Source organism: Arctopsyche grandis, chromosome 12, assembly GCF_051622035.1.
Source record: "Arctopsyche grandis isolate Sample6627 chromosome 12, ASM5162203v2, whole genome shotgun sequence".
NCBI lineage: Eukaryota > Metazoa > Arthropoda > Insecta > Trichoptera > Hydropsychidae > Arctopsyche > Arctopsyche grandis.
Genome location: NC_135366.1, coordinates 26,581,670 through 26,595,406, shown reverse-complemented (window position 1 = coordinate 26,595,406; position 13,737 = coordinate 26,581,670). Strand labels below are relative to the sequence as shown.

The following is a 13,737-nucleotide window of genomic DNA, read 5'->3' as shown; positions in this document are numbered from 1 at the left end:
ATAAATTTTAATAAACCAAAATTGTTTAGATTACTAAATACTAAAATGAACTAAAAATACTAAAGTTAACATCAATTTTAAGAAGCCAATAATTTAAAAGAAGAACAAATAATAATATAAGAAACTGATGAAAATAAAAAAAATAGATTATCTTATTTGGAAAGAAAAAAAAAAAATATATATATATATATACATCCAGATGTATATTTAAGAAATAAGAAGAATCTATAGAAAAATTTTCCTTGATTTTACTGTTGACTTGAAAAAATTCAAATCATATTAATTGTAAAATTTTGCAAAATAACAAAATTATACATGAAATAAAGTTTAAAATGTTATAAAATATTTCTCATTACACATGTAAAATAATTTTTTATATACATAATTTGGGAAATAAAAAGGTAAAAAAAGTCAATTTTTGAAAATCATAGTGTATATATGTATTTAATATATAATTTGTACAACAAATACAAAAGTAAATAGTTAATAGAAATTAATCAGTTCAATTTCACGATATCTTTAGATTTAGCTCCTTCCAAAATATTGTTGATTGCAAATTGATACAAACTTTTATTGATGTCTTTGAGTTTGTTGATTTCAGCTTTTAATTTTTCAGAATTAAAATCAGAATTGCTAGACAATTGATTTACACCTGCATCCGAGAATTCATTAGCACAATCGTCCCAAAAATTATTAGATTCCTTAGTCAACACTTCAATATCAGAACTGAAGTCAATACTTCGCTGGAAGCTGTGTAATACTATACTCGGATTGAACACTGTAGTGAACATATTCTTTGGCACAACAGTTAGAAAAGCGTTAGTGATGGGTCCACGATGAGCGATACTGTAAGTTTTTTGCCGGCTATTGATATGCCAAACTATTAAATTCGTATCGTTGGAACCGGAAATAAGGGTTTTTCCATCCAAAGATGCTGACAAGCATGTGACTGCTTTTGTATGTCCGGAAAATATCAAAGATTTATCTTTATCACTAATATGATATTCTCTCACTCTAGGAGGATTAGCAATAGAATACTGCAGAATCTCTCCATCGACTGTGCCAACGAATATATTCATTTCCATGATATCCATCGTGACGGCAGACAGACTCTTATCGAAAACTACATTAAGTAACAATTCTCCACTTGATAAGTCGTATATTTTACATGTTCTATCTATTGATATGGTGATTAAACGGCATCGTATACCACCCTTTCCGATGAATATATCTTTAACGGGTAAAGAGTGATCTGAGAAAATGTACAGTGGATCTGAATTCGATTGTGATATCATCTGGATTCCAGGATTAGTTATGACGTTATTTAGAGTCCACACTAAAACGATACCATCTTCTCCGGCAGATATAAAATGAGAGCCGTCGTCAGTGAATTTTAAATTCGTCACAGTTTGATAGTGTCTGGTGAGTATGTTCAGCAACGAACCGGACGACATTTGCCATATGTAGATTTTTTCTTCGATTCCAGCTACACAATAATTTCCACTAGGGGAGAATGCTAAAGATGTGGGTCTTCCGGGTAATACGAAACGGAATCCTTGAACTTGCTCGTGTGAATTCAGTGGCCAGACGTGTAGTATTGGTTTTGTCCTCTCGATGGAAGCTATATAATCTTCGTTTATTAAGCATAGAGTACGTGGAGCTGCCACACCTCCACCTTTATAGCTCATTAGAGATGTTCCCAAGTGGACGTCCCAAACCGAAGAGTTCCATAGTTGACCGGTTGTTTCACTCGTGATAGCTACTTCTAAAAGTTCCATTGTAAACTGGAAAAATAAATATACATGTGATATATGGAAAGCGATCGAGTTTATTATAAACAGCAGACATTCAAGTACAACTAATATAGAGTATATGATAACATAAAATCATATGAACATACCTTGATTGATTCAAATAGTTTACCGGATTAATTAAACATAAACATATCGAGAAAGTAACGCGAGGCAAGCGATCAAACTGACATTTGCAAGCACGTGGACCGGTGTCTAAATTGGCCGTAGTGTCTATAAATTCCAACCTATACAAATAAACAGCAAGTAGATAAAAATTATTTCAAAATTCAAACTGGAATTTAATAAGTAAACTAATCAAATGACAGCCCATAAAATATATTAAACGCACGTAAGCTAATATATGAGTAGATTATTATCACTATTAGCTTTTCCGATTCATCTCCATTTAGATAGGTAGCTGTCATATTCTCTATATCTATTTGGTTCGGTGATTACTGGTTACAAATTACTCGTCACAAAGTCACTAAAATCTCTATAACGGAACATCTGGCAGCCGAAAAGTCCATCATACTAACAATAACTATCATAGTAACGAGAACTTGAGTGCCAAATATTGTGTATTCGCGATTTTCATGGCAAAAATTGTCTTTGTGACCACCCCAATGTGACGAATAGTCCAATTACCATCTATTTCTATAGTATTACTTTTGTCTATTATTAATGGTACAGTATTATGTATAAAATGTACTATGAACATTTACATGAATTGTAAAATAGGTTTTCTAACTCTTTTCTTTTGCCGTGCACTAATAAAAAATAAATAAGATGTAAAAAAAAATTTATTAATAAGTCAGAAACTACTCAAATAGACCTAAAATGTATTGTAAATAAAACAATAAAGGACTTTTCAAAATCAAAATCAATATTCATGGTATTGATGTATGTATTTTTTAAATTTCTACTTTATTTTCTATATAAAGTTGAAAGTAATTTAATTAATGTAACTCAATTGAATAAATGTTAAAAAAAGTCAAAAGATTCATGAAATATAATAAAAATAACTCATTGTAGACAAAGAAAATTTTTATTAGCTAAGAAAAACTAAGAAAACTGCTAATTGTTTTTTTGTTTTCTAAATCTCATACAACGGTCAACTTTTCTCTCTTATTGGCTAAGACGAAGACTTCGTAGGGGAAATAATAAAAATATCTGCAATTATGTATACAGTTATCGATTACTTAAATTGATAAAACATACAAACAGAGAAGTGTCCTAAGGCATAAAAGTGTCGACAGTTGCGATGTGGCTGTAGCCACACTCCGTTCGTGAAAAAGGTCTGTTAATTAAAAGCTGGCGCGCAGACACGATGTTCTGACTCTTTCTCGCGCGCGGACACACTTACGAGCGTGACAGAGAAAACTATTATTACTAATTATAGTACTGTGAACGCGTTTGACACAGGGTATTTGTTCAAAAAGGCACTTCTATTGTATAACATTTCTCTGCATACAAACGTTGTTTTATAAATTAAAGTTTTGTATTTTTTATTGTAAATTTTCTATGTTTACTGATATGTAACATAAAACACATAGCGGTCTCCGTGACGAGCCGGAATGTTAAATAACAGAAAACACAAATATCAGAAGGCAAAGATCGAAAATCGAAAGATCTTAAGTCGAAAGTCGAAAGATCAAAAAAAAAAGGGTGCATGGTAAACGGTATATACTCACTTAATTTGCGCGAGCAGGATACAACAGGAACAAGAGGAACAGGCTTTTCCTCCCGTATTAATGTGCGCTCGCAGAATTAAGTGAGTATGTACCGTTTACCATGCACCCTTTTTTTTGATCTTTCGATTTTCGATCTTTGCCTTCCGATATTTGTGTTTTCTGTAATTTTATATTCTGGCTCGTCACGTAGACCCAACACATAGATATATAAACATGAATAAAATATTTTTTTAACAATTAGCAACAGTGTGGTCCAAGTGGCCAATAACCACACCCTGCAGCGTTTGCCCTATTTGTAATGATTCAAATATGATTGTCACCAATATGTAATCAGTATCAGATGGACAAATAAATCAAAATGCAATAAGAATTTGGCTATTTATCTAATTAAAATATAAGACGGCGAGAAATAAAGTAGAAAACGTTTTTCGCGAGGCTTAGGCCAACTTTGGGCGAGTTTTGTTGTCACCGGCGGCTGTCTGCTGCCTACTTCTCTCGCTGGTCTTCATCATGTTTAAAAAGTGAGTCTTTATTGATTTTATTTTATTCTTAAACGACGAACATAAAATACCACCTCTCTCCGACATCCCACTAAAATTTGGGATGCTGTGAGCTCGAATTCTCGTCCGGATGACATTTTATTTTGAGGTTATGTTTTCGACCATTCATTCCAGCTGTTGTGACCTGAAACCCTGAGCAATGTGATATGATACCATTTTTTTTTCTGAATTTTCCATCATAATATAACTCAAAAGAACGATTGTTTGTTCGCAGTCGGTATCGAGATGTTTGTTAAAATTTTCATATATATTAGTAGAATTAGATCCAGTCTTCATTCATTTTACGTTCGTTTTTACTAGAAATAATATTCGTTTGTTAGTGCCAGTGCTTTATTTATGTTTTTTAAGTTTTGATTGATTGATTCATACAAGGTATTTCAGATGCTATTTTATGACTATTGAATTATGTCAATTTTTATTGTATGCATATGCTAAGTATCATGAAGTATTTTTATATTTATTTCTAAAACTGGGCGTTACATGTCATTATTGATCGAAATTCATATTGTAACTATCGTATATCTCTAAGTATGTTCTATGAAATTTTTAAGTGAAAATATTTCATTCAATTACAAATTACTGACATAGTTCTTGTCATTGATGTAATATTTATTGAATATAATTAAAAGAAAATGACAATCGCAGCGATTGCTTTTTTAACTATGTACGTATGTACATAAATAAAAAAAATTACCTTCTAATTTGGGTACCGAATTATTGATTTTTTTTCAAGAGAAGGATTTCAACAAATTAGATTAGAATTTTTCTTACTTATATTGATTTGTTAAGCACAAGAATTTGTTTCTTGTGATTTAAATGCATATTGGGTAAATAAAGATGATGAAAGAAGAAACTGCAGCCGTTAGAATTTTCTACCACAGTTCTGACCAAGATCTTGCTTCTCCGCATTCCACTTTCTGTTGTATATTCTATTTTCCTGTGATAATCATATTTTAACTTGTACCATCATATAAGTATACATATTTTGATCATTCAATCAACTAATAAAAAACTATTCTGTCATTTCTCAACATACATATGTACATACTCCAAATTTTATTGTGCCCAATTTTGGGTTATTTACTACTATTTGGTAGTGTTTGTTTCCTAAAGTTAGTTTCTACAGAACATTCCATTTAAACACTAAGTTTTCTTAAATGAAAAATGTGATATTATGTTTACTTGAATTATTTTTAAATTATTAATTAATTTATTAATAATTTTATTAATTTAAAAAATTATTTTTAACACAGGTACTTTATTGAGCAGGCTTTAAATGTGTAGGAAATTTACAGCTTTAAATATGAGAACATTAAACTTTTAGCTACCGATAATTTTATATATCGATATGTGTAGTTTTTTTGCAAAGAGATGATATGGTTTTTTTACCATTTTGAATCATGAGATAAAAGTTTTTAAAATTATTTTTGAGATAGAATCTTGCTTTTGGTTTATTTATAGTGCTAAACATTTTCTCTTTAATACCATATTATGCACGTTGGTGTGTAGCGGCTGGAAATTTTGATTAAAGAATATAATTATTTTAAGAAAAACCATTAAAAATTTTCGCATATAGATATATATGTTGGATGTTATTAAAATTTGAATCTATCATCTTCTATAGGGAACTAATTTTTATGCACCCGGTTATTGAAAAACAAACCGGATCTTCTGTGTGGTGATTTTTCAATGTTTTATCAAAGAAAAATTTTAGATTTTCGAAGAAGTTTTATTTAGAATAGTAATAGTAAAGTCCTTATAGTTATTTAGTCAGAATTTATAGTTATAAATTTTTAAATATTGTGCCTGATTTTTTATGAGAAGTATTTATATATTTTCTGTTCATAGGTCAGTCACACAATGTGATGTGCAAAAAATATTTAATTGGTTTCATTAAATTGCTTCCACGAACTTGATATTTAGACGATATTGTTTCAAAAAATATGCTCTAAAACTGTGTTTCCGCATTCTTGTGGAAGTCCCACAGAATTTTGATTTTAACGTGTTTTTGCATTTAATTTATCGAAGAAAATTTATAATTTTATGGATTGCTATTGTAATTGCACAAATTTAAAAAAAAAAAAACGCTACTTTTCTACTATAATATTGAGTTGATCGTAATTGTATAAAGTTGTCATATTTTACATCTTGAAATGATCTAAAACAGCTTTAATTTTGTAATTGCACAATACCATTTTTTTAAATTAAATTAATATTTTCCCATGATGCCATTACGGATTGCCCCTAAGCGACATCTGTGGTATTAAACTAGTACTTATATCAATTTTTAGATTATAAATTTGAAATCATATTCAAATAGTGGTGACATAGTGGGTAGGATGCTTTAGCTAATTTGATGAGGAATAGTTTCAACAATGAAATCATATAAATTGGCAAATTCTGATAGAAAAGTATCGACTTGAAGTACAATTATCCAAGTCTGACCAGCCGCATTACAGTAATATTTTCGAATACATTATTTTCAATCGGGGTCAACCCAGTGCTTGAACTCGGAAACCTCCGTGCACGCGCCGTGTCTCGTGATTTATTTGGCATAAATAAATTTAATTTCGCTTTCTTTTTACTTTACCACGTATATGAGGGTTGTTTTTTTAATATCAATATTAATTCGAACGGTCAGTTATTTTAAATTACAATATGAAACGTTCTATGGAGCCTGAGCGAGTGAGATGGAGTGATGCGTTCTCTATTCTTCATCTTGTTCATGCGGTTTTAAAGGTAATTGGATTAATAGTCACATTGCGATCGCCCAAAAGACATTTTTTGCCATGAAAATCGCGAATACGGAATATTTGGCACTCGAGTTCTAGTTAGTATGATAGTTATCGTTAGTATGATGGACTTTTCGGCTGCCAGATGTTCCGTTAAAGATTTTTTAGTGACTTTTGAGAGCGCTTTGTGACCAATAATCACCGAACCGGTTTTAAGACAACACAATTTAGCTGACAATTAGAGACTTACGAGAACCGAGATGCTGTCGTATTCGTGCAGTGTGTTGTAACGTGTTCTATCGCTGGCTCTGTTGCTGGCCACATCTTGTATATGTGACTCCAAGGTTGATTGTTTCCTTTCAGAGTTTGCCAATTTGTCTGATTTCATTGAAACGGATCCAACAAATTGGCAATCTTGTCCTATTTCTCGCAAAATTCAATTTTACAGCAGTATTTCTTGACGAAATGCGAAACTGAAACGAAATGTAATTGGCCATCGCGGGTCGAGTGGGGGGAGGGGGGGGGGGTACCACACGGATACCACCTCTCCATTATTCCCTCTCCGTTGTCGCCATGCCGCTGCTCGCACTGCACGATCACTACTGAGAATTGACCTAAAGTCGTAACATCGCGTCATACCGGAGCGTGTGTAGCCCCCTACAATTTTTGGTCGATCGAAAGGAATACCGCAAGGAATACCTCTCTGGAATTCCGGAGTGTCTGTAGCCCCCTTAAAGGGCGTTACAGCCGCTCTGGAATATCGGAGCGGTATGTCTCGCGGTAGACCGTGCGGCGATCGAACATAATTTGGTTCGATGTGCGGGGTACTGAATGCGCTTCGACCTGACGGTGAATGTTCCTACACACGTTACGGTTCGCGTCAACATCGGTCGCCGCACGGTCGACCTCTCCGATATTCCACAGCGTCTGTAGCGCCCTTAATAAGGGCGCGATCACACAGCGAGGGATGCGGTATGCTGTACGTGGGATATATTTTTTAGATAGTTTTAAACAAAAAAAAAAAATGTCATACGCGGTATCGTGCGGTATGTACATCGGATCGTCTATTCATTGGAACGGTCTCATTGATGTTTAATACACTAGATCTGCCCTCACGTCTTATACTGGTCTCCCCTTTGGCGCATGCAAAATACATGGCGCATGCACAGTTTCTCTTCGTAGGTAGGTAGGTACCGCTGCGTCGTAGGGAAGAAAACCCAAGTTCCCCGCTAGTTAAATCCCCCGCACCCCTCAGTTAGTGAAGACAAGATCTCCGACCAAAATCACACGTCAGGGCCCATCTTGTGCATTATACATCAATGGAACGGTCTTGTTGAAATTCTATAGAATTGTTTATACTAACTTGACGGTGATATATACCAATTCGACCCTTCGGACGGAGCTTGACAGTGATCTATAATTTTTATTTTCTATGATCTTATTATTTCGACAAGTTCTGCTATATATTTTTTTTGCAAATATGGGATACACCGTTATCGATCCTATCGGATATACCGTGATCGCGCCCTAACTTTCACGCTAGATCGCTTCGACGACTGATAAAATAAATTTCAAACCTCGCAAAATGGCAAAGTTTCAAAACAATCGGAAGAATGTAGGAATTACAGCTGAATCGTTCGTTTGCGAAGTGAAATACAATAAAAAAGTGTATTGGTTTTATTTTATTTATATATATTTTAGCTATCAAGCTAATTTAAAAATACATATTAATTATTATACTTAATTTTAAAATTTATAATTAACTTATATGTACTGTCCCTCACAGAGGTGTCTCTTCGCACCTCGCAGGAATGCATCCATGTTTTTAGCAGACCTGATGCACTCAGGGAGGGCATTATACATGAGCACACCCCTGTGAAAAACACCCCCAGCCGTCTTATTCTTTCTTACTCTACTTACAACTAGTTTGTCCTTATTTCTAGTATAAAAACTATGTTTATCTCTATTCCTTATTATATAATCATCAAAATACTTAGGTAATAACTTATGATCCAACTTATAAACAAAAGACAATGTACTAATATTTAGATTAATTCTAATACTCATCCATCCTAATTCATCTAACATACTTCCAATACTCTTAAATCTACTCACATTCAAAATAGCTCTCATAGCTTTATTCTGTATTTTTTGCATTTTTTCTAAATCTTGGCCACTAAACAAATTAAGCACAGCGGCACAATAAACCACACGTGGCAAGACAATTTTATTGAATTAAACACTAAAATTTTACTTAAAATATTTCTTAATCTACATAATACACCCAACTTTTCTAGCCATTTTTTTTATTATATAGTCAGCGTGCATTTTAAAATTTAGTCCTGAATTTATGTATACACCTAAGTATTTTATATTTTCAACTTTTTCAATTAACTTATCATCAATTCTAATTTCATTCAATACTAAGCCCGCTTTAAAGGTCACGGAATTTGACCCTTAAAGCCCTCAAGATGAGGCCACCACCCCCCCGACGAATACAGTCCAAGAGACCCTTTCGTCGGAGAACGAGACGGTTGTTCATGAATATCGCACAAGAACAACCGCACATCACTGTTCTAATAAAAAAAAACCACACTGTACATAACCAAGTACAAAATTAACAACAACGCAAGAACACATAAAGCGCGCATGCGGTAGGAAACAAAACCTGAGATGTGCCGTGCGAATGCACGCACACCTCAAGTAAACATACATGTACGCATGATTATGCGTGCATAAGCACGCAAGCACACATATATACACACACACAAACACACATACACACACACATATAAACCACAAATACATACACTCACCTAATGGTGCGTACGCACCAAGCCAACGAACGGCCCACAGGCAAATTTTAAAAACCAGTAGCGTACAAAATATCGAAATAAAAATTAAATTTAAAATTTAAAATTAAATATCAAAATTAAAACTATTATTATTATATTAAAATTAAATTCAAGTATCAAAATAAAATTATAATCATTATATTAAAATTAAAATTAAATATTGAAAGTTAAAACAGAACATGCACAATTTAAATAAATTTTCGAGATTGACCTAAAATTAGATCATCAACAATCACATACAGGTAATCCTCGACTTTTGTTTGTCGAAGATGTTTTGACTTACGAAGATACGGACTAAGATCGAAAAAAAATCAAAGAATTATTATTTTTACTTCCCCGTGATGCGCAGTTACTGAGAATATATCATGTATTAGTATGGGTGATCCAACGATTTTTGCTAACCCGGGGTGTTGTCGGTCACATCAAACGGATTTTTTTATTCTTCAATTGTTTCTCTCGTCGAAATAAATCAAGTAATTAAATCATTTCAGAGGTAAATTTTATCGGATAATGTGTGATTATTAATTTTATTTCGACGAAAGAAAAAAAAACCCTTTGACAAATCACCGACATCCGACACCGCGTTTTTTTATGAATTGTTTTTTTTTATCGATCATCCAAGTGGAAATACAGTAACATCTCGTGACGACTTTAACAATATTTTTTTTCGCTCGTACGCAGAGAAATTATAATATTTCTCTGGTTTTAAATGCGGTATCGTCGTAATTCAAAATATTGTTGTAATTCAAAACATCAACGATGATCTAATTTTAGCTCAATCTCGCTCTTTAGCTTGATTTTGATATTTAATTTCAATTTTAAAATTCAATTTTTATTTCGATATTTTGTACGCTACTGCTGGTTAAAAAGTTGGCCCAAAATCGTCGTTGGTTTAGTCCGTAAGCACCATAAAAAGCAAACGTACACACCAAAAAATAATAATAATAATAATAAATCAACACATAAATGCTTTTGCAATTAAGTGGAGTAGTAGCATCCAGGGGAACACAGCTTCCCAAAGCATTCCGCGAACTTTTCGAAAGCTCTAAACGATGCTTTACTCATTATTAGATCCCCATGATTGAATTTCATTCAATATATTTTTATTTTTATCTCACGACTTCCGAGGACAGATGCTCGAAAAACCTGTACCGTACTGTTGAAATTTCTATAGAATATAGTGGATTCGAGTGGAACGACGGGCACACGTGTCGCGTGGACTTTGTCCGCTGGCCGGGCGCATGGCCGATATGTGCGGTGCTAGGAGCGATGCGAACCTGGCGGTGTGCGACGGCGACAGCGATCAGTGTCTGCGCGACTGCCACGGCCGTCGCACGCGTCGAACGGTCCGCGGCGTCCCTAGAGCGAGAGCTTCGGCCGCGTCTCCGCCATGTGGGCTCAGGGGGGCGAAAGCTCGGGCGGGCGGCTCTCGGACGAGGCGTCGGTGCGGCGGCGGCGACTGTCGGCGAGCCTCCCGGAGCGGCTGTCGGGGCTCCACGAGCTGCTCGACGACGAGGAGGAGGAGGGCGGCGGCTGTCCGCTGCCTTCCACGCCCGAGGAGCGCCACCTGCTGGCCGAGGAGGTGCGCGAAGTGCTCAAGGCGGGCGTGCTCTCCGACGAGATCGACCTGGGCGCGCTCGCGCACAACGCGGCCGAACAAGCCGAGGAGTTCGTGCGCAAGGTGTGGGAAGCCTCGTGGAACGTGTGCCACTTCCGCAACCTGCCGCGCTGGCTGCAGGACAACGACTTCCTGCACCGCGGCCACCGGCCCCCCCTCCCCTCCTTCGGCGCCTGCTTCCGCAGCATCTTCCGCATCCACACCGAGACCGGCAACATCTGGACCCACCTGCTCGGCTGCGTGGCCTTCATCGGAGTCGCCGTCTACTTCGTCTCCAGACCCTCGATCGAGATCCAAATCCAAGAGAAGATGATCTTCGGCGCGTTCTTCGTCGGCGCCATCATCTGCCTGGGCTTCTCGTTCGCCTACCACACCCTGTGCTGCCACTCGGAGATGGTCGGCAAACTCTTCTCCAAACTGGACTATTGCGGCATAGCCCTCCTGATAATGGGCTCGTTCGTCCCCTGGCTCTACTACAGCTTCTACTGCCACTACCAGCCCAAGCTCATCTACCTGAGCGTCGTGGTCATCCTCGGCCTCGCCTCCATAGTGATGTCGCTGTGGGACAAGTTCTCCGAGCCGAGGCTGCGTCCGCTCCGAGCCGGCGTCTTCATGGGCTTCGGCTTGTCGGGGGTCGTGCCCGCCGTCCACTACGGCTTCATGGAGGGCTGGTCCAACCAAGTGAGCAAGAGCTCGCTCGGTTGGCTCGTCTTGATGGGACTGTTGTATATCATCGGCGCCGTCATATACGCTCTGCGGGTGCCCGAGCGATACTTTCCCGGCAAGTGTGATATTTGGTTTCAGTCGCATCAGATCTTCCACGTGCTGGTGCTGGCCGCCGCCTTCGTCCACTACCACGGCATCAGCGAGATGGCCTCGTACCGGATGACCGTCGGGGAGTGTCCTCGGGCGTCTTCGGGCGTGCTCTTCTAGCTATACTCGAGCCTGTTCGTCAACTGAGCCGCGTCGAATTTGCAATAAACCGTATAAAAGTATATATTGTATTATTATTATTATTATTGTATGTATATCGACGGGATTCTCATATGTAACGTGCAAATGATATTTTTGTAAACGTGTATGTAAAGTCTCTCCGATAGACATCGGCACAATCTTGAACGCGACTCGTCGCCAACACCCAACTGGCGATGGTATTCGGATCGTAGTCGTCGATTGTGGCAACGTTGTTAATATTCGACGGTTAAAATAATAATTATTTAAAATGAAATGTGTATTTTTATATGAATATTGTTACACGATGAAGGTGACGGACGGACTCGAGTGTTATCATTGATGAGGAGAAAATATAGACGTTGAATACGATGAGAAGTTGGACTGATTGAAATGGTTTTTTTTTTTTTTTATATATACACAGTGCTCGTCGAAATGGAAATAAAATAAAATATTAAATATATGATTAAAAAAAAATGTAATAATAATGATGTATGAGTTTTGGATTTAAAAAAAATAAAAAATAAAGTCATTAGCAAAAATGATAATTGTAAATGGCTTCCAGTGCACTTCGTTTGTAATTTGTGTGGACTTTTGTAAGGCGGTGCTGGTCGTCGGAGCAGACTGTCGGTGTCTGTGTGAACACGAGCTCAAATATCCATCAAGAGTTGCAGGTCGTGAGCGGCCCTTTCAAAGCACGGCGTTTGATGATTCGAATCGGTCTTTCCACGACGAATTGTACTCGCCGGATTGATTGATGGTTGTAATTATGACAAACGGTACAAAACTAGAAAGTTTGACGAGTCATTTTTATTGAGTGGAATACATTTTGAGAGAAAAATGTCATTATATTCCTTTTGCTCCGTTGTAAAGAGTTGCAAAATTGCTTAAATCGTTACGCGACTAGTTCAAATATGTTATGTAATTATTGCATGATTGAATTGATCGTCGACTCTAACTTGTTCTTTAAAAATTTCATTGGTTACTGTGATGTAAAATATATGCTAAATTTTAAACAGAGTGATTTGATAAAAAAAAATCCATCAACTGTTAGTAAATATTGTTTTGAATTAATTTTTTTTATATATATATTTTAATAATAAAAAAATGGTCTTGTTAAAAGAATAAAAAATCAAACTTATTATTTATTTTTTTTATCATCTATAAACATTATTTTTTGTATCGTTATACACTTATTGTACTGCAGATAATTCTGTTTTGTTTTATTACTATTTTTTGCTATACAAAGAAGACTTGCATATATTCAAAACATATGTTGCATTCTCTGTCCAAGCATTTTTATTATTTTTCTAAAGATCATGTATGTAAGTAAGCTTGTTTGTCATACGTCGAGCTCAAATAAATACAAATTGACGGCGGCCGACCTCTCGACAGGTGCAATTTTGATAAGTGTGTTTTCGTCAAACAATTCGGAGCGACGTAGTTTGTTAGAATTCGAATCGAATCATCATACGTCATCGGCCGGCCGGCCGTCTTGCGACCCGCTTAATAAATAGGCAAAGTCTTATTATATTCC

At 36.1% G+C, this 13,737-nt stretch overlaps 3 protein-coding genes across 5 annotated transcripts in view; 2 read left to right on the top strand and 1 right to left on the bottom strand.

Annotated features, from left to right (window-relative positions):
• Positions 1-419: 419 nt before the first annotated feature.
• LOC143920377 (WD repeat-containing protein 18-like) lies at positions 420-10,965 on the bottom strand. Of its 2 annotated transcripts, XM_077443251.1 has the most exons (3): positions 2,143-2,250; positions 1,901-2,038; positions 420-1,784 (listed from the first exon to the last, which is right to left on the bottom strand). In XM_077443251.1, the coding sequence occupies exon 3, from the start codon at positions 1,776-1,778 to the stop codon at positions 498-500; it is 1,281 nt and encodes a 426-aa protein (XP_077299377.1). In that variant the 5' UTR covers positions 1,779-1,784; positions 1,901-2,038; positions 2,143-2,250; the 3' UTR covers positions 420-497. The 2 variants fall into 2 exon arrangements, with proteins under 2 accessions (XP_077299377.1, XP_077299378.1); XM_077443252.1 differs by lacking the exons at positions 1,901-2,038; positions 2,143-2,250 and adding an exon at positions 10,909-10,965 and having other exon boundaries at positions 426-1,784.
• Positions 3,904-13,737, top strand: part of MCTS1 (malignant T-cell-amplified sequence 1 homolog) — a 34,661-nt gene continuing 24,827 nt past the window's right edge. For both annotated transcript variants that reach the window (XM_077443254.1, XM_077443255.1), the window contains exon 1: positions 3,904-4,005. In XM_077443254.1, coding sequence (XP_077299380.1) covers positions 3,995-4,005 — 11 coding nt within the window. In that variant the 5' untranslated portion in view covers positions 3,904-3,994. The remainder of the gene's footprint in view (positions 4,006-13,737) is intronic.
• On the top strand, positions 10,915-13,224 carry AdipoR (adiponectin receptor). Its single transcript, XM_077443253.1, has one exon. It carries the CDS (start codon positions 11,022-11,024, stop codon positions 12,180-12,182), a length of 1,161 nt encoding a protein of 386 aa, XP_077299379.1. The 5' UTR covers positions 10,915-11,021; the 3' UTR covers positions 12,183-13,224.